This window comes from Schistocerca serialis, chromosome 1 (assembly GCF_023864345.2).
Source record: "Schistocerca serialis cubense isolate TAMUIC-IGC-003099 chromosome 1, iqSchSeri2.2, whole genome shotgun sequence".
NCBI classification, from domain to species: domain Eukaryota; kingdom Metazoa; phylum Arthropoda; class Insecta; order Orthoptera; family Acrididae; genus Schistocerca; species Schistocerca serialis.
The window spans coordinates 795,107,986-795,127,955 of record NC_064638.1 but is presented as its reverse complement, the minus strand read 5'-3'; the positions used below and the strand labels follow the sequence as shown (position 1 = coordinate 795,127,955).

General features: G+C 42.0%; 1 protein-coding gene across 1 annotated transcript in view; it reads left to right on the top strand.

Annotated features, from left to right (window-relative positions):
- Positions 1-7,577: 7,577 nt before the first annotated feature.
- The window catches only part of LOC126483745 (protein masquerade), a 245,907-nt gene continuing 233,514 nt past the window's right edge, over positions 7,578-19,970 (top strand). Inside the window, exon 1 of the mRNA XM_050106889.1 lies at positions 7,578-7,710. Within this exon, the coding sequence (XP_049962846.1) occupies positions 7,620-7,710 (91 nt within the window). The 5' untranslated portion in view covers positions 7,578-7,619. The remainder of the gene's footprint in view (positions 7,711-19,970) is intronic.

Here is a 19,970-nt window from a genome sequence, read left to right as displayed (position 1 = left end):
CCGCTACGGTCGCAGGTTCGAATCCTGCCTCGGGCATGGATGTTTGTGATGTCCTTAGGTTAGTTAGGTTTAACTAGTTCTAAGTTCTAGGGGACTAATGACCTCAGCAGTTGAGTCCCATAGTGCTCAGAGCCATTTGAACCATTTTTCTTTTACCTTTCTTATATACAGGAATCACCTGCGCTTTTTTACCATTCGCTTGGGACTTTTCACAGAGATTCGCTATAAACGCAGTCTAAGTAAGAGGCCAAAGCCACAGAGTACTCTCTGTAAAACCGAACTGGGATTCCATCTGTATCTGATGACTTAATTGTTTTCAACTATTGCAGCTGTTTCTCTGCGCCACGGATGCCAATTTCTGTGTCCTCCACGTGGGACTCTGTACGACAGTCAAACGACGATATGTTTGTACGATCCTCTTGCTAGAACATTTTCTTAAACGTGAAGCTTAAAACTCCAGGTGTCCTTTTGCTGTCTTCTACTACTACACGAGACTGGTCGACGAGTGACTGGATAGAAGCCTTCGACCCGCTTAGTGATTATAACTGTGACGGTTTTCCTCGGGTTCTCGGCGACATCTTTCGCTGGTGAAAGTTGTGGTGTGCTTCGAGCATTGCTTTTCTTACTTTTGGCTGTCAACATTTGAGCTCTCTTTTTTGAGGAGACGGACTGTTGTAGAACTCATGGAGGCGGAAGCCGCGGAAAGTGTATTACAGACTCCTTCGGTTCAAGTGTAATCTATAACAATGAAGTAACGGCTCCAAGAGCCAAAACGCATTATTCAAGAATCAGTTTTAAGCGACGAATCTAAGAATATACTATAGAAGGGATATTCAACCCGCAAGTATCAGTGCGGCCCAAGAAGTAAACATCCATCACACAATCGGAATAAAAAAAAAAAAAAAAAAAAAAAAAAAAAAATAAAAAAAAAAAAAAAAAAAGATAAATATATAAATAAAATAAAATAAAAAAAACTTGATTTATTTCAAATGCTCTGAGTACTATGGGACGTAACTTCTAAAGCCATCAGTCCCCTAGAACTTAGAACTACGTAAACCTAACTAACCTAAGGACATCACGCACATCCATGCCCGAGGCAGGATTCGAACCTGCGACAGTAGCGGTTGCGTGGTTCCAGACTGTAGCGCCTAGAACCACTCGGCCACCCCGGCCGGCTTGATTTATTCCATATAATTCCATTTATTTAAGTTAAGATAAACCGAATATTTTCAATTTGAAACTCCAGCCGACCGACGCTATTCTCTCATTTGTCCATCACCTTCTTGAGATTGTCGCCCGCGCTATACTTCAACCCCTAGGGCCTCATTCTTATAACCCAGTTGTTCCCAGCCTAGGGGAAATAAAAATTTTTAAGGAGTAAAATCCAAACGATTTGACTCCGTTTCAGTCACGAAACTAAATTATTTTGAAAAAAATCGGTATTATTATCACAATTTTGTAAGACTCTAATATTGATTATGTGTGTTACCAATAATTACTTTTTCTCAATTAATAGCATTAATGCGATGGAGGTTACAGGTTCCTAACATAGTCCAGGCAATACGTACTTGTGTTGTGCTTCGTTCCGTACATTGCTGATGATAAATGTGAGACATATCTCAAGAAAATGTCTTCTCCAAGTTGTAGGTACTAGCTGCAGAAGACCAGAAATTGCTTCATTACTCGATTCGAAACAGATAAATGAATTAATTGACAGCACGACACAGCGTAACGGCTACTATAATTCTGTACACAATATTATTATTATTATTACACTTAGTGGCTGTGGTCAGACACAAAGCATTAACAGCCTGAAGTCTTCCAATTTCTGCCAGTTCAGAAGTAAGGAGTGCAGCAATCAAATGATTTACGAGCAGTAAATACAGTGCACACATTTTAACTTGATTGGTTTTTAATGGGATTGCAGTGTGCAGGTCAAGCAAGTGCAGCAATGGAAAGGAGTTATGCAGGGGAAGTATGTTTTGTAACGGGTGTCTATCCTTACTGTGGACAGTTAGCTTTGTTATCTGAGAAGGAGTTGCGAGTAGCACTTGCGATGAACCACGAATTCCTTCGTCATTCATTCTAAAACGCACACTCACACGCTAATGAGCGCCGCAAGCGCAGGCAAACTAAATATCATTCATCTTTCATTTTAAAAATGAAAGCGTTCGAAGAGAAGTCTTTCATTCTGCAGTTTAGTTACTTGCTGAAGTTGTAGCACTGTGGGGGAAGGGTGGGAGAAGGCAACAGACGGAGTGAGGGGGGGGGGGGGGGAAGGGCGGGGGTACTAACTAATGTCTACTTGCAGTCAGGGGTAATAGTCTAAGTCTAAGAAAGGAACCCACTGTGATAACCGGCAAATTCGTCAGAAGTGCTCATCTGTTATCTTACGTCTATTTCAGTCTTAACTGTGAAACTAGAGGCTTAGAGACGTATCATGAAATTAATTTATGGAAATACAAGAAAATTCTATGTTATTTCTGTACAGTTGTGATAAAGAACCTTTTTTCACCGTAGTTCTGACCATCGCAAGCCGATATAGGTTGCAAATATTCATGTGGATTGAATTAATGTCAATGTCTCCTATCTAATAGTACCGTAATTCTGTTGTAGCAGCTTTAATTTCACATCATGACCTATGCTACCAATAAGAACAACGTTTGATCCTGAACGTCTCTATAATGGGCTTTCAAGAAGTCTTCTTACTTTCATGTGCAATTTCTACCATAGCAGATGATCGGTTCATAGAGATGAACTTTAATTCAATTCAATTTCTTCATTCGACAACTCATGGACCAGCTTCGTATGGCATTGAATTATCGTCAGTTCCAGGAATTCCTCAGAAATTTGGACGCTGATTACGACAGTGTCGTGTATTTTGCAGAAATAAGGTGTCTCTGTCGAGGGCAGCTCTTAAAAAGATTTTATAGCATAATTGATTAAATAAAATCGTTCATGATGTCAAAATCCAAATCTGTACCAGAATTTGACGATTCCAACTGGATTGCAGATTTAGCTTTCTTGGTATATTTGACTACTGCCCATTCAGGTGACTTAAACACGCATCTTCAATGTAGAAAACTACTGATCAGTACAGAGCTTCAAGCAATAACCGTGTTCCAAATGAAACTGAAATTATGATAAGCACAAGTAAATGCAAACAATGTTTTTCACTTCAACGCGCTGAGCAAACATAATCGTACAGACGGGATAAAATAAATAGCCATAGTTTTCAATTTGATGTAATAATCTGAAAATCGGATTCAAGATTTTCGAAAAAATAAGCAGTACAGGTAAGCTAAAAGGCTCGATACCTCTCTAATAATGAATGCTATGTATCTCAAGTGCGGGGACAGTGAAGTTTCCTCTGCTATATACTCCACAGAGATTCGTAAATACACACTGAGGTGACAAAAGTTATGGAATACCTCCTAATATCGTGCCAGACCTCCTTTTGCTCAGGGGAGTGGAGCAACCTGAACACGTCGTGGAAATCCCCTGCAGAAATAGTGATTCATGCTGGCTCTATAGCAGTCGATAATTGTGATAGTGTTGCCGGTGCAGATTGTTTTGCACGAACTTACCTCTCAATTACGCCCCATAAACGTTCGACGGGATTCATGTCGGGCGATGTGGGTGGCCAAATCACACGCTCTAATTGTCCAAAATATTCTTCAAACAAGTTGCCAAAATTGTGGCCCAGTGACACGGCACATTGCCACCCATAAAAATTCCTTCGAAGTTTGGGATCATGAATTCCGTGAATGCCTGCAAATGGTTTCCAAGTAGCCGAACATAGTCATTTCCAGTCAATGATCGGTCCATTTGGGTGAGAGGACCCAATCCATTCCATATAAACATAGCCCACACCATTACAGAGCCCCCACCAGATTGCACTATTCCTTGTTGACAACTACGATACATGACTTCGTTGTGCCTACGCCATTCTCGAGTAGCATCAGGTCTTACCAGTTGAAATCGGGACTTATCTGCCCAGGCCGCGGTTTTCAGACGTCTACGGTCCAACTTATTTGATCACGATCCCATGAGAGGCGCTGCAGCGATGTCATGCAGGCGAAGTTGTGCTGTGAGCAAAGAAACTCGTGTCGAGCGTTTGCTCACATTGTCCATTAACGCCAAACTTCGCACACTATCCTAACGGATACGTTCGTCATACATCCCACAATGATTTCTGAGGTAATTTCACGCAGTGTTGCTTGTCTGTTAGCACTGACATGTCTACGCAACGCCGCTGCTCTTCGGTCGTTAAGTGAATGCCGTCGGCCACTAGGTTGCCCGTGGTGCGAGGTAATGCCTGAAATCTGGTATTCTCAGCACACTCTTGATACTGTGGATCTCGGAATATTAAACTCGTTAGCGATTTCCGAAACGGCATGTCCCATGCATCTAGCTCCAACTACCATAGAGCGCGTTCGGAGTCTGTTAATGTCCGTCGCGCGGCCGTAATGACGTCGGAAACCTTTTCACAAGAATCACCTGACTACATATGACAGCTCTGCCAGTGCACTGCACTTGAAACGTCCCCTTTGAACAATTATACATGACTGTGCTTAAACTGACACACAATATTTTGTTAGCGCAACGCAATCTGACTTTCAAAATTCCCTACAAAAGAATGGCCCTGACTAACATTAAACTATACCTTTCACAAATCACTTACCTCACAAAAATCTTCGCTGCTCAAGCTACTGCAATACAGCGAGCGCCACTACTGCCAGCTAAATAAAAGATTCAAACTATGGAAGGCACTAACTACTGATAGGGATAGTTAGCAAATGAAAGATATTAATAGAGAACAAACAATGTATTTACCTTGATATCATCATATATAAATATAGCAGTTCATGACAAATTTCAAAACTCCGCCATCTCTCTCTCTCCACATCCACCACTGCTGGCGGCTCACCTCCAACTGCGCAACGCTACGCGCTGTTCACAGCCAGCTGCCTAACACTACAATGGCGAGTATTACAACAATGCAAAGCAGCCACAGACTGCACACAGCACAGCCAGTGATTTTCATACAGAGGTGGCGTTACCAATAAAAAAACCTCTACTTACACACTTTTAAATCTACGTCTCCATGGATACTCTGCAAATCACATATAAGTGCCTCGCAGAGGTTCAAATGGCTCTGAGCACTATGGGACTTAACTGCTGTGGGTATCAGTCCCCTCGAACTTAGAACTACTTAAACCTAACTAACCTAAGGACATCACACACATCCATGCCCGAGGCGGGATTCGAACCTGCGACCGTAGCGGTCACGCGTTTCCAGACTGTAGCGCCTAGAATCGCTCGGCCACTCCGGCCGGCCCTGGCAGACGGTTCATCGAACCATCTTCACAATTCTCTATTATTCCAATATCGTATAGCGCTCGGAAAGAATGAACACCTCTATCTTTCATTACGAGCTCTGATTTCCCTTATTTTATCGTGGTGCTCGTTCCTCCATATGTAGGTCGGTGTCAACAAAATATTTTCGCATTCGGAGGAGGAAGTTGGTGATTGGAATTTAGTGAGAAGATTCCGTCGCAACGAAAAACACCTTTCTTTTAACGATTTCCAGCCCAAATCCTGTATCATTTCTGTGACACTCTCTCCCATATTTCGCGATAATACAAAACGTACTGCCTTTCTTTGAACCTTTTCGATGTACTCCGTTAGTCCTATCTGGTAAGGATCCCACACCGCGCAGCAGTATTCTAAAAGAGGACGGACAAGCGTAGTGTAGGCAGTCTCCTTAGTAGATCTGTTACATTTTCTAAGTGTTCTGCCAATAAAACGCAATCTGTGGTTAGCCTTCCCCACAACATTTTCTATGTGTTCCTTCCAATTTAAGTTGTTCGTAATTGTAATACCTAGGTATCTAGTTGAATTTACGGCTTTTAGATTAGACTGATTTATCGTGTAACCGAAGTCTAACGAGTTCCTTTTAGCACTCATGTGGATGACCTCACACTTTTCGTTATTCAGGGTCAACTGCCACTTTTCGCACCACTAAGATATTTTTTCTAAATCGTTTTGCTGTTTGTTTTGGTCTTCTGATGACTTTATTAGTCGATAAACGACAGCGTCATCTGCAAACAACTGAAGACGGCTGCTCAGATTGTCTCCCAAATAGTTTATACAGATAAGGAACAGCAAAGGGCCTATAACACTACCTTGGGGAACGCCTGGAATCACTTCTGATTTACTCGATGACTTTCCGTCAGTTTCTACGAACTGTGAACTCTCTGACCGGAAATCACAAATCCAGTCACATAACTGAGACGATATTCCATAAGCACGTAATTTCAATACGAGCCGCTTGTGTGGTACAGTGTCAAAAGCCTTCCGGAAATCCAGAAATACGGAATCGATCTGAATGCCCTTGTCAATAGCACTCAACACTTCATGTGAATAAAGAGCTAGTTGTGTTTCATATGAACGATGTTTTCTAAACCCATGTCGATTGTGTGTCAATAGACAGTTTTCTTCGAGGTAATTCATAATGTTCGAACACGATATATGTTCCAAAATCCTGCTACATATCGACGTTTACGATATGGGCCTGTAATTCTATGGGTTACTCATACTACCTTTCTTGAATATTGGTGTGACTTGTGCAACTTTCCAGTCTTTGGGTACGGATCTTTCGTCGAGTGAACGGTTGTATATGATTGTTAAGTATGGAGCTAATGCATCAGCATACTCCGAAAGGAACCTAATTGGTATACAGTCTGGACCAGAAGACTTGCTTCTATTAAGTGGTTTAAGCTGCTTCACTTCTCCGAGGATATTTACTTATACGTTAATCATGTTGGCAGCTGTTCTCGATTCGAATTCTGGAATATTTTCTTCGTCTTCTTTTGTGAAGGCATTTCGGAAGACTGTGTTAGTAACTCTGCTTTGGCAGCAACGTCTTCGATAGTATCTCCATTGCTATCGTGCAGAGAAGGCGTTGATTCCAGAATGAGATTTTCACTCTGCAGCGGAGTGTGCGCTGATATGAAGCTTCCTGGCAGGTTAAAACTGTGTGCCCGACCGAGACTCGAACTCGGGACCTTTGCCTTTCGCGGGCAAGTGCTCTATCAACTGAGCTACCGAAGCACGACTCACGCCCGGTACTCACAGCTTTACTTCTGCCAATACCTCGTCTCCTACCTGCCAAACGAGGTACTGGCAGAAGTACAGCTGTGAGTACCGGGCGTGAGCCGTGCTTCGGTAGCTCAGTTGGTAGAGCACTTGCCCGCGAAAGGCAAAGGTCCTGAGTTCGAGTCTCGGTCGGGCACATAGTTTTAATCTGCCAGGAAGTTTCAAGGCGTTGATTGGTTCTTACCGCTAACATACTTCACATACGACCAGAATCTCTTTCGATTTTCTGCCAGGTACACGACACTACCGCCGTCTGTAGATGTGCATATCGCTATCCCATGATTTTTGCCACTTGGCGTAAACGTACAGCTTATGCGTGACTAGCTCGCCAGTGGCGCCTCACGCGGTCGTTGGCTGCAACTGGCGAGCGCCGCCGCGGCACAGTTGTGGTCCGGCGGGCAGTGTGCGCCCAGCTGTCAGGCGGACAGGACGGGACGGGACAGCAGAGGTTACGAGCCATGAGGTCGCCGCTGCTGCTTGCTGCGCTCGCGATCGCCGCCGGGCTGCCCGCCGTCCGTGCGCAGGGCATCGCTGACAGCTTCATCTCTGGTGAGCGGCCGCTGTAGCCTAGCAACTCCTCTCGGTTGTACGTACCGTCGATGCCATCATCAGGCTTGCACAATCTTCCTAGGAGCTCTTCTTTTGGGCGAGTACTTCGAGTTGAGTAAGCCCATTTTACGCGAGCTAAAACTGAACTGCTCTTCCATCCTCTAATCCCTGACTTACAAGGGGATGGAGGACAACGACTGTTGTACTACAGCACTGACAGGCGTGAAGTGCTATATGGTTCTTGCTGAGAGTGAAAAATACGTATCTCGTAATGTTTTGTGTAATCTCTCTCTGTTTTGACAATGTATGCATTTGTTTTTGAGCAGAAAAGAATTACTTAAAAGTAAAAGTAAAAAACAGATTCGGCCTAACAAGTCAGAACCCGGTTCGTGACCAAAAAAATTATTTAAGTTGCACATGTTGCCGAGGGCGATCTCATCTTTAGTGACAAATAAGAATTTTTGCAACCAGGATCGAAACTTGAAATATTTTTGTATCCTCGGTGACCGGTTTAGATAGGTCTAGCCATCACCTTCGGATCTTATGGAAATGTTATTACTGTGCATGAATTGTACGACCATAACGAGAGCACACTCCTATGTTTTAAATAGAGTGCGCTCTTGTCATGGATGCACGATTCATGTACAGAAATATTATTTCCAGAAGAACCGAAGGTGACAGGTAGACCTGTCGAAACCGGTCATTGAGAAAATAAAAATATTTCAACACGCGATCTTGGCTGCGAAAAATTCTTATTTATCACCAAATAAATAATGTTTTGCAAGTTATTAGGAAAGCGTTACCTATTTAATATTATCATGTTCTGCCAAGTACCGAAGGAAAATTCAGTTAGTGTTTACTCACATTCAACTTACAAGAGCTCCGTGTTATCCTCAGCAAAACACTATAATCTCTAGGATATAGGCTCTAGGTATGTAGCTCTTATTGGCGAAAGTATGAACAAATAAATAATGTCATCACAATTTTATCTAATTCAGCTTCAAAATCTTTGCTGTACTTACTTTTTAGATGAAGTTCATGGTCTTTAGCTTAGCAATTAGTGCTCTGAGTGTTAGTGATAGATCTAAAGTGTGTAACTCGAACCTGGTCACTTGCCATTCGTCAACTGTGCTATACTAATTCCGCTCAGCATTTGATGAGTGATTAACTGTTCATGTCGCACAGGAAGGCAAGCTAAAAGGCTGAAGTGGGTTAGGGATTTGAGCAAGCTTAGCGTTTCGTAGCCAACCAGTAGCTCTGCTGTGTAATACGGGCTTGTCTACCATTGCAGGCGTTACATATCGTTACGTACGCGGCTGAGGGGTCATAGAAGTAGGTTATTTAACAGTAGTGCAACAGAGTAGGTCAACTACGTTATTAGCAACAGTGTAACAAAATATACTACCTAGCATATGAAACTATCTAACTGTGTGGTTTACTAAATACGCAGTGTCGGAGCTGAATGAGGAACGTTATCTTAACTGTCATAATGTCCTTTACTGGCTAAAACGTACCAAATCTTACTCCGCAACACATCAGTGAACGGTGTGAACTGAAAAATGTGGTAGGACAAATTATTGTAAAGATATTATATCTGGTGAAGAAAGAAGTGTAACGTTAGTTATACTGTAGATGTTTTACTTCATTTGTTTACTACCCAGCTATGCTTTTTCCCATCTATAGTCGACAAATTCTTAGTTTTTTTGTATAAGGCTGTGCATTATTGTCTACGATCATGGATATTTAATATTAAGTTTTCTTCATAAGCGTATGGATGAAACAATCTGCACGCAATAGTTTGAGGTGTTTGGTGAAGGGTTACAGAATCGGCCTGCGTTAGAGAAGAATACACAGTAGGTTTTATGACATAGCTCTAGAGGATAAAAATATCGTTTCCTCTCGTACACAGAACAGGTACTAACCTTCGCCCTCTCCTAATGAACTCCTCGTGCACATTAGCCTTCAGCGTCCCATATTTTCATCTAAACTCAGTACTGTGCGTGATGGAGAACATTTCGCAGCAGTTTTAATCACGCCGCTATAGTTCAATTTGCGAACGGAAGTGGAAAAAAATGACATCGATAAACCTCTGTCCGCGCCGTAATCCTTGTTACGTCCCTTCGGTCACAACTCGTTCATTCTACCAAGTACTAGTTTCGTAACTTTCGTCACAGTCTTTTCCGAGTAAATGTGACTTTTCTTTGGGCGAGCTCCATGGGAGTTTCCAGATGTATTCTTTAAAACTCTCTTTAACTCGATATAAAGAGGATCCCAAAAATTCGAAGAGTGCTCAAGAGTAAATGGCAGGAGGGAAGTCAGACCACTCACAGCCCGACAGTGACTCGTTGGAACTTGTACTGGTGTTTTACCCCATGTTTCTGTGACACATATGTGTCGAATTAAGCCAGTACTGGTTTATGCACACGCTTTGTACTTCCGAGGAACAATTGTGGGTAGTGCCTACTCTTCAGACGTGAACTTAATAATGGGTGAAGCTCGCTAAACTATGACACGAATTTCATCTAATTATTTCCTTATGTCACTGGCGTTTCGAAAAGCATCTAAAACTTTTCGCTTCTTTTGCAGGCAAATAAATCCTGACACCTTTCACCATGGGCAGAGATCAACATAGCGCTCGGTGCTCCGTTATATCTACTTGCGGCTGTAAACAGGATACGCATTCGTTCGGAACATTCACCCAAGAATACAGCTGCACCGTAGTGATAAAATGTGCATCGAAAACGAAAGCCTGATTACAACTATTTTTGTATTTCTATAAGCAGAAGTCACGTCGTTGTCGACTGTATGAAGCAAATACCAAGATTTCACCGTAGGGTCTATAAATGACATCTTCTCAACTTCCTAAGTACATTAATTTTTATTTAGTCATTGTCACTTAAACTGCTGCCCTCGTAGTCATGGATCCCCTGAAGCAGGCCAGTAACTGGTACAGTTACTGAAATCTCGCATGGTTCTCTGTAGAAATGTGACGTTTTGGTTTAATGTGTTTAATTCTAGCAAAAGACCTTTACGTTGCATGTAACTCCCTCATTGATTCTGAAGCTTCATGCGGTGTGTGGCCACATAGCTTGTTGCGTTACCGTAGAGATAATCGGCGCGGCTGAATATGTGACTGTTCTGTTCGTTGCGAAAATTTTTAAATAACACATTAAGTTTTTCTTACAGTGAGTGGACGGGCGGACTGAGGACATCGAATTAACGTAACTGACACTTGTTGCTGATTCGTGTACAGCTATTTATTCTTGATCGAATTCTTTTGAGTGAGCATCTGCTACATAGAGTCATATACCGTAACAGTAAACGTAGAAGAGGAATTTTATTGAATCTTCGTTAATGTAAATTACTTATTCTGGGTATTTTCTGGACGGATCGAACATTTAATTAGTTTTCGAGAATGCAGTTAGGTAATACTTAATTCAAATACAGTCCTACTATTGTCGTGGCGACCCAGTGATTAACTTATGAACGTAACTAATGCACTCTCGTGTGCTGAAACGGAAGTGAACACTCGAAGATGACCTCCTGTGATTTCAAGGCACCTACTCATAAGCGACACTTTAAAAACTATTCCAATATAATTTATTGATTCTACATTTTTTCAAGTTTCCAGTGATCGTACACACTATATCCATAGCTCCACGCATTGCAAGAGAAGCGTCAGCCCAAATTAGCAATCTAAATGATTTAATGAACTTCACAGCAATAAATCTAAAGTTATGTCTGTTGTCATACAATTCTTCTTGTGAAAATAAATTTCTAGCCGAATAATGAAATGGTTAAGTGATAGATCAATATATCAAAATTAGGAAGCTGGCGATTGGCTTCAGGCTGTCTTTCTGGCACTTAAACCAGGTTTTCATTATTGACACAGCGTTGCCTAAGCTAAATCCCCAGTCACATCGCGTTTCGTGTTCTACGTTAAACAGTGGGCCTCCCGATAACTGTTCAGCTCTGCTGGTTGACAGTTATAACGAAAGGAAATACTGTGGTGATAGAATCGACCTCTGATTACATGACTGCTATAGTTCATTTACATATAAGTAGATAATGAACAGAATAAGGGTTTTTGTGACGTCACCAAAAGTTAGAAATACGAGAGTTCACTGAAAAACTTCAGTAAACATTTACAAAAAAGTAGTGAGTTTGCAATCTGCATTCTGTTGCTTGGATTAGTTAATAGGTTTCGTGATGGAGAGGTTTCTGTTTTTTTTACAACGAAGTAACGTGAACGTTTGCAAGGAATACCGAAATTAATGGATAATTTTCTTGAATCGGATTAGTAATATAAAACTAAAGAGCGCAACATGGATTCGGAAAAATTTAGTTTCTTGGTTATAAAACAGACATCCATGGATATTATTCATTTGCTTGTATGTTGGGATTGCTTCCTGTACGTTCGCCAACTCATTAACTGAATGACGTACCATTAACAGTCAAATGGTTCAAATGGCTCTGAGCACTATGGGACTCAACTGCTGAGGTCATTAGTCCCCTAGAACTTAGAACTAGTTAAACCTAACCTAAGGACATCACAAACATCCATGCCCGAGGCAGGATTCGAACCTGCGACCGTAGCGGTTTTGCGGTTCCAGACCATTAACAGTCCACCGAGATATTTCTTTCATGCGCGATGGTGATCCTGTACGTTTCATTGCGTGTGCTCGAAAGCGCCTTAATGTGTATGACCATAGTTAGCAGAAAGGTACTGGTGGACCAATTCCTAGGCTTCTAGGCTTACACAACATTAATACATTGGATGTCTTTCTGTGGTTATGGCATGCCAACGATTCCCGCAAAAAAAAAAAAAAAAAAAAAAAAAAAAAAAAAAAAAAAAAAACTATCAATGAAGCATCTCTTTTTACTTTAATTTCATAAAACTGGAAGTGTTACTGCACTATGTACCGATATGCAGAGTTCGTTTTCACCGTTTGGTACTGAATGCGGGTCGCAAATACCATAGTAGTCGATCTCAGATTATCCACAGGTTTAATTTTAACTCTTAAATAGATAGGTTCAAGGCTAAATCCACTTCAAGAGATAGAGGGCTGCTGTTCTGTTATATTCGTTCTATAAGTTAAACAAGTGAAAAGTTCATGAAAGTCAGTATCTTTTATTTTTCTGTATTTTTGTTACCACAAAATTTTATTAATGGGGCAACCTGTATACAAAACGTAACAATACTTACCCATAGCAAATGATAACTCAGGAAATTGGTTTATCAACAGGAAAAGAAAACCATGCATGAAGAGGTTTCTCCGTTGGAGAGGCAGAGGTAGCGTCATTGATCACGTTCGTTCGAAAGTGGACAAGTTGGCGTATTTCCCTGTAGCATCTTTGCATCAAATTCACAATCAAATGTGGGAGGAAAATAATAATAACTGGAGAGAAAAGTTTATCAAGTAGTCCATAAGTCGGCTATGTACTGGCTCTTCTCTTTCATGATAGTGAAGAGTGTAAACACGAGACTATAGTCTGAAAGTGAAAATCGCGGCCATTCACACCAAAACTGCTACGTAAACAACCACTATGTGTGATTGTAGGAGCGAAGGACGTTGTAAAAAGTGTAATGAATGCAAGAGTATAAGACACGGCGTGTTGCATATGTATAGAGGATTACAGTGCCCATGGTGATGGCAAATTGCACAACTTGTGACAAGATATTTTTTGGCGAAGAGTAATACGACGGCAAGGAGAGACATTATCGGCTGCAGTGAACGAAAGTGTTTTTGTTAACGCCAAGAATGCAGTTGTCAATCGATGTAGTTTACCCTTTAGGTCACTGAACTTCTGCATCGTTTTCCGAAAGTAGGTTCAATTACTGAAGCGCAAAGTCTGCAAATCAGTCTCAGCTTCAATTTACACATCCCCTTCCCTTGGCTCAGTAGGTTCACTAGTCTCAAAATTTCTTTAATTGTGGATACTGGCGAAAGGCAGATAGTGCCGAGTTTTGCAATTACGGTGGATGTTCGATCAATTCTACTTATCAGTCCCACTGCCAAAGCATCTTTGTGGACGGATTTATTATCTCGGCAAAATATTTTTATTTTTTTTCGGAATCCATGACAAAGACACGTAATTTTTCATATTACTGGGTGCTTATTAATTTTACAGCAGATAAAACAGACTTCACCCTTATTGGTTGCTGTTTGATATCTGGCATGCAGTGGGGGGGGACTAACATCGTACACAAAATAACAAAACGGCGCACAAAATCTTGTGGATTCTATTTTAAAAGGCCAATTAATGTTGAGAAATTTATTTTCGCTTCTCATTCTGGTCATTAATTAACGATTGCGGCACAAATCTTGGTCAAAGCACGTACCAACATTTCTTTCGAAATTGGTATGGCGACAGCGATTTCATAAACCTTAACAGCCAATCGTCTACTTCAATATGTCCATCTCCTCAGTGTGTTCATTTGTGGTTGCAATTTTGGAAACTCCTTGACATGCGCTTACTTCAAGAGAAGTATGGCCACGTTCCAAATCAGTCGCTCACTTCTTATTTGTTGATAACCAAGAAGCATATTCCTTAATAAAGTTCACTAATTTTAATCTTCTTATTGACGGTAAGCTGTGCGAAACAATAGAAAAATATCAGATGCTTTATTATTCGTAAACGGAACTTACAAGCGGACTACTTCAGAAAACAGCACAGACAATGACAATCCTTGCTGATATGACTTTGACTTACGCTTGTTATCCAACATTTATCAGGATATTGAAAGAACGAAGTCCGTGTCCGGCCGAGATCCTTATATTTGAAATATAGTTTTTCTGTCTCCTACGACGATTTATGTTTTCCTTCGAGGGCCTATTAGACACTCGCGCTAAGACTGAAGAATCATACTACATACTACATACAAATACTTAGTGGAGTTTATACACTATAATGTTACCTATACGGCACATTTACATATACCTCTGTATTCCAGAAGCTACACTAGGTATGGGGCGGAGGGAACATTGTGTACCACTGTGACTTTCCCCTTCACTTTATCCAGTCGCATATATATATATATATATATATATATATATATATATATATATATATATATATATATATATATATATATATATATATATATATAGGAGGAAGGAATGTTGGTGGTGCCGGCCGCGGTGGCCGTGCGGTTCTGGCGCTGCAGTCCGGAACCGCGGGACTGCTACGGTCGCAGGTTCGAATCCTGCCTCGGGCATGGGTGTGTGTGATGTCCTTAGGTTAGTTAGGTTTAAGTAGTTCTAAGTTCTAGGGGACTTACGACCTAAGATGTTGAGTCCCATAGTGCTCAGAGCTTTTTGAACCAATGTTGATGGTCAGAGAATGTTGGTTGACTGCATTTTTATCAATTTATTTTCGTTTTACATAATCACAAAAGACTGGAAACGTTAACCAGTGACAGTCTACAGTGGATATCTTCAGAACCGTAAAAGTGGCCCCTGTTCGCTAATCTGGGTATTTTGACATTGGCCTCTCAATATATATATTCTTCACTGTCGTTTCTTGTCAACAATATCAGCTTATTCCCAAGAATTAGGAGCTTTCACTCAGTTAATACTCGGCAGAAATCCAATATGCATTTGGATAGCACTTCCTTAACTCTTGTGCAGAAAGGTGTGCAGTGTACTGCTGCATCCATTTTCAATAAGCTACCACAAGAATTAAAAAAATGTAGCAGTAATCCACGCGCTTTCAAATCGAAATTGAAGAATGTCCTCATGGCTCACTTATTCTATTCTGTTGAGGAGTTACTTGAAAAATTAAGCTGATTCTTATGTTACATTGTTGATTAAGATTACTTAAGCTTATGGGTTGACTTTTTTTGGATTCATAAATATTTTGTTTTATCTGTTATTACTTCTATATTGTAATTTCATGTACTGACACGTTTCATGACCTTGGAGATTTGCTACTCAATTTGGCCCTACGGAACTAGACGTGTGAATAAATAAACAAATGAAGCAGCAAACGATGATAAGGTCGCTAAGTAATGCTCTGAATGTATGACAGATAATTAGTGTCGTTGTGTTCACCATTTCCCACTTTTATTGTATGATTCGGGTGATCGCTAGTGTAGGCCGATACCATTTTTAAGTTTCGATGCGTTTCGTGATTGTATAAAACGAAAGCAAAATATTAACAAGAAATATATATTAGCTGATCAAACGTGTCCTGGAAGTTAATAGTAGACATTAATACGGAGTATGTTCACCTTTCGCCTTTACGACGGCTTAAACTTTGCTGGAGACACTTTCAGTGAAGTGTCTGAATGTCTGTGTACGAATGGCAGGCCGTCCTTCCTCAAGAGTTGAAACCAGGGAAGGTACGATGTAGGACGCTGGGGTCTGGAGCGAAGTAGTCACTCTCATTCAGAAAGTTCAGACTCTGGCCGGGCTAGTCGATTTCAGGAATTTTACTGTCCACGAGTCACTGCAGCACAGATGATACCTCATGACAGGGTATATTGTCACGCTGACAAAACTACTGTACGCAGTTCGCAGTGGTGCAAAATACATTCGCATTCATCCGTATTTAGCGTTTCCTGCTGGCCGGTGTGGCCGAGCGGTTCTAGGCGCTTCAGTCTGGAACCGCGCGACCGCTACGGTCGCAGGTTCGAATCCTGCCTCGGGCATGGATGTGTGTGATGTCCTTAGCTTAGTTAGGTTTAAGTAGTTCTAAGTTCTAGGGTGCTGATGACCTCAGATGTTCAGTCCCATAGTGCTCAGAGCCATTTGAACCATTTTTTAAGCGTTTTCTGTAGCGGAATAAGAGGAACAGACCCTAAACACGCAAAACACCGTCACAACGTGACACCACGTCTTCCGCACTTCAGCGTTGGAACTGCACATGAAGGTAGGTAACGGGCCTTCACCGAACACAAGTTGTGCAAGTTATGCAAGTTATGTAACACACCGTGTCTTATACTCTTGCATTCATTACACTTTTTACAACGTCCTTCGCTCCTACAATCACGCATAGTGGTTGTTTACGTAGCAGTTTTGGTGTGAATGACCGCGATTTTTACTTTCAGACTATAGTCTCGTGTTTACACTCTTCACTATCATGAAAGAGAAGAGCCAGTACATAGCCTACTTATCGCCTACTGGATAAAATTTTCTCTCCAGTTATTATTATTTTCCTCCCACATCTGATTATGAACCTGATGCAAAGATGATACGGAAAAATACGCCAACTTGTCCACTTTCGAACGAACGTGATCAATGACGCTACTTCCACCTCTCCAACGGAGAAACCTCTTCATGCACGGTTTTCTTTTCCTGTTGATAAACTAGTTTCCTGAGTTATCATTTCTTATGGGTAAGTATTGTTACGTTTTTGTATACAGGTTGCCCCAGTAACAAAATTTTGTAGCAATAAAAATACAGAAAAATGAAAGGTACTGACTTTCATGGAATTTTCACATGTTTATCTTATAGAACGAATACAATAGAAGAGCAGCGCTCTGTCCCTTGAAGTGGATTTAAGCGTTAAAATTAAATCTGTGGATAATCTGAGATCGATTACTATGGTATTTACGACCCGCATTCAGTACCAAACGGTGAAAACGAACTCTGCATATCGGTACATAGTGCAGTAACACTTCCAGTTTTATGAAATTATACTAACCTATCCGCCTTCAACCAACCACTGTACGCAACGTGATAGCATCGAAAACAAGTTCGGTGGCTGCACTTTAGGTGGAAAGACTGAATATCTCTATTCCATCTGGTTGTCGAAGAGTATAGCGTGATTCATCACTCCAAATCACTCGCTCTCAGTCACCCACTGTCCACCTTAGCAGTGACTATATTGAAGTGTGACTTACGAGGAGCTGCTCGACTATTGTTGCCCATTCTTTTTAACTCCCAATGCACAAGTATTCTGCTATCTGGACTCTTGGTAGTACTTTAGAACTCACTAATTTCATGCAGTTTTATACAAGCACTCTCGGCAATGCTTGATGGTCCCTGTCCGTCACGACATGAGGTCTGCCTGATGTTGGTTTAGCTGTGGTTGTTCTTTCACATTTCTACATCTACATCTACAAGCCACCCAACGGTGTGTGGCAGAGGGCACTTTACGTGCCACTGTCATTACCTCCCTTTCCTGTTCCAATCGCGTATGGTTCGCGGGAAGAACGACTGTCGGAAAGCCTCCGTGCGCGCTCGAATCTCTCTAATTTTACATTCGTGATCTCCTCGGGAGGTATAAGTAGGGGAAGCAATATATTCGATACCTCATCCAGAAGCGCATCCTCTCGAAACCTGGGCAGCAAGTTACACCGCGATGCAGAGCGCCTCTCTTTCAGAGTCTGCCACTTGAGTTTGCTAAACATCTCCGTAACGCTATCACGCTTACCAAATAACCCTGTGACGAAACGCGCCGCTCTTCTTTGGATCTTCTCTATCTCCTCCGTCAACCCGATCTGGTACGGATCCCACACTGATGAGCAATACTCAAGTATAGGTCGAACGAGTGTTTTGTAAGAAACCTCCTTTGTTGATGGACTACATTTTCTAAGGACTCTCCCAATGAATCTCAACCTGGTACCCGCCTTACCAACAATTAATTTTATATGATCATTCCACTTCAAATCGTTCCGTACGCATACTCCCAGATATTTTACAGAAGTAACTGCTACCAGTGTTTGTTCCGCTATCATATAATCATACAATAAAGGATCCTCCTTTCTATGTATTCGCAATATGTTACATTTGTCTAGGTTAAGGGTCAGTTGCCACTTCCTGCCACAAGTGCCTAGCCGCTGCAGATCTTCCTATATTTCGCTGCAATTTTCTGATGCTGCGACTTCTCTGTATACTACAGCATCATCGGCGAAAAGCCGCATGGAACTTCCAACACTATCTACTAGGTCATTTATATATATTGTGAAAAGCAATGGTCCCATAACACTCCCCTGTGGCACGACAGAGGATACTTTAACATCTGTAGACGTCTCTCCATTGAGAACAACATGCTGTGTTATGTTTGCTAAAAACTCTTCAATCCAGCCACACAGCTGGTCTGATATTCCGTAGGCTCTTACTTTGTTTATCAGGCGACAGTGCGGAACTGTATCGAACGCCTACCGGAAGTCAAGGAAAATGGCATCTACCTGGGAGCCTGAATCTAATATTTTCTGGGTCTCATGAACTGCTTCACAGTATCATTACCAACAGTCGACCCTTCTCTTTTGACAACACAATGATCCCCCCCCCTCCCCCCTCTTCCTTTTAAACTGGCAGGTCTACTTCTCTTGACGTCTAGGGGTCAATTCCGCATTACCTAGAGGTGTCCGTATACTTTTGATCAGATAGTGTGCATGGTGGATGACTCTTCTAAGGACGTACGATAAACGACAGCCTGATGCGCAACTCCTAACTTGTAGAGTTTGCCAGTGGACTTGATATGAGAATCTCCGTGAGCCTTTCTCGCTTACTAAACAAACGTTTAATGGAAACCATCGTTCTCCTTTATCTTCTCTATTTCTTCTAAGAATCCTACGCAGTAAGGCTCTTCCAATGAATCGTAGTCTGATATCTATTTTTCTGCAGTTAGTTTTATGTGACCGTTCCACTTTAAATCGCTCCGTACGAGTACGCGCAGACATTCAACGGATGAGTTTCCACCGGCAATTGTTGGGCAGTCGCATAATCGAGCTGTAACGGGAGTTTCCGCTTTCTGAGCCCTGGCCGAGAGGACGCGCCGGCAGTGGGACAGCTGCTGGCTGGCGTATGACATATATGTAGCCCGGAAAGCCCGCCCGTTGCTGGCGGCGGCGGCACTAACGGTAGCCCGCTGGCCAATTAATATTCCGAGCCTCGGTCGGAGCGGCCGCCGCCGCCGCCGCTTCCCCTGGCGCTGAGGGCCGAGCTTGCCCGTCGTGCAGGTGGATCGCCGCCTCCAGCCGGATCAGCTGCACGCGCTTGTAGCGCGTCACTCGCACTAGGCCCGAAGCCTACGAGATAGAGAGGCCGCGGAGCGTACGTCAGGAAGGCAGTCCTGCGCTCGCTCGCTGAAATCAGCAGACTAACTACGTTTCTACACCTGTCAACTCGTAACTAGGGGTGTGCGTACGAACAAAAACTGAATCTTCTACTGGAATCCGCTATTATGGACTCTTACTGTTATTAGTCCTATAATGATGGGAAGTGCATGGGCCTACTTATAATTTGACACGGCTGTACTGGCGTACAATAAAATAAAATCATGCTAAAATATCAGTTGCATAAGGCACC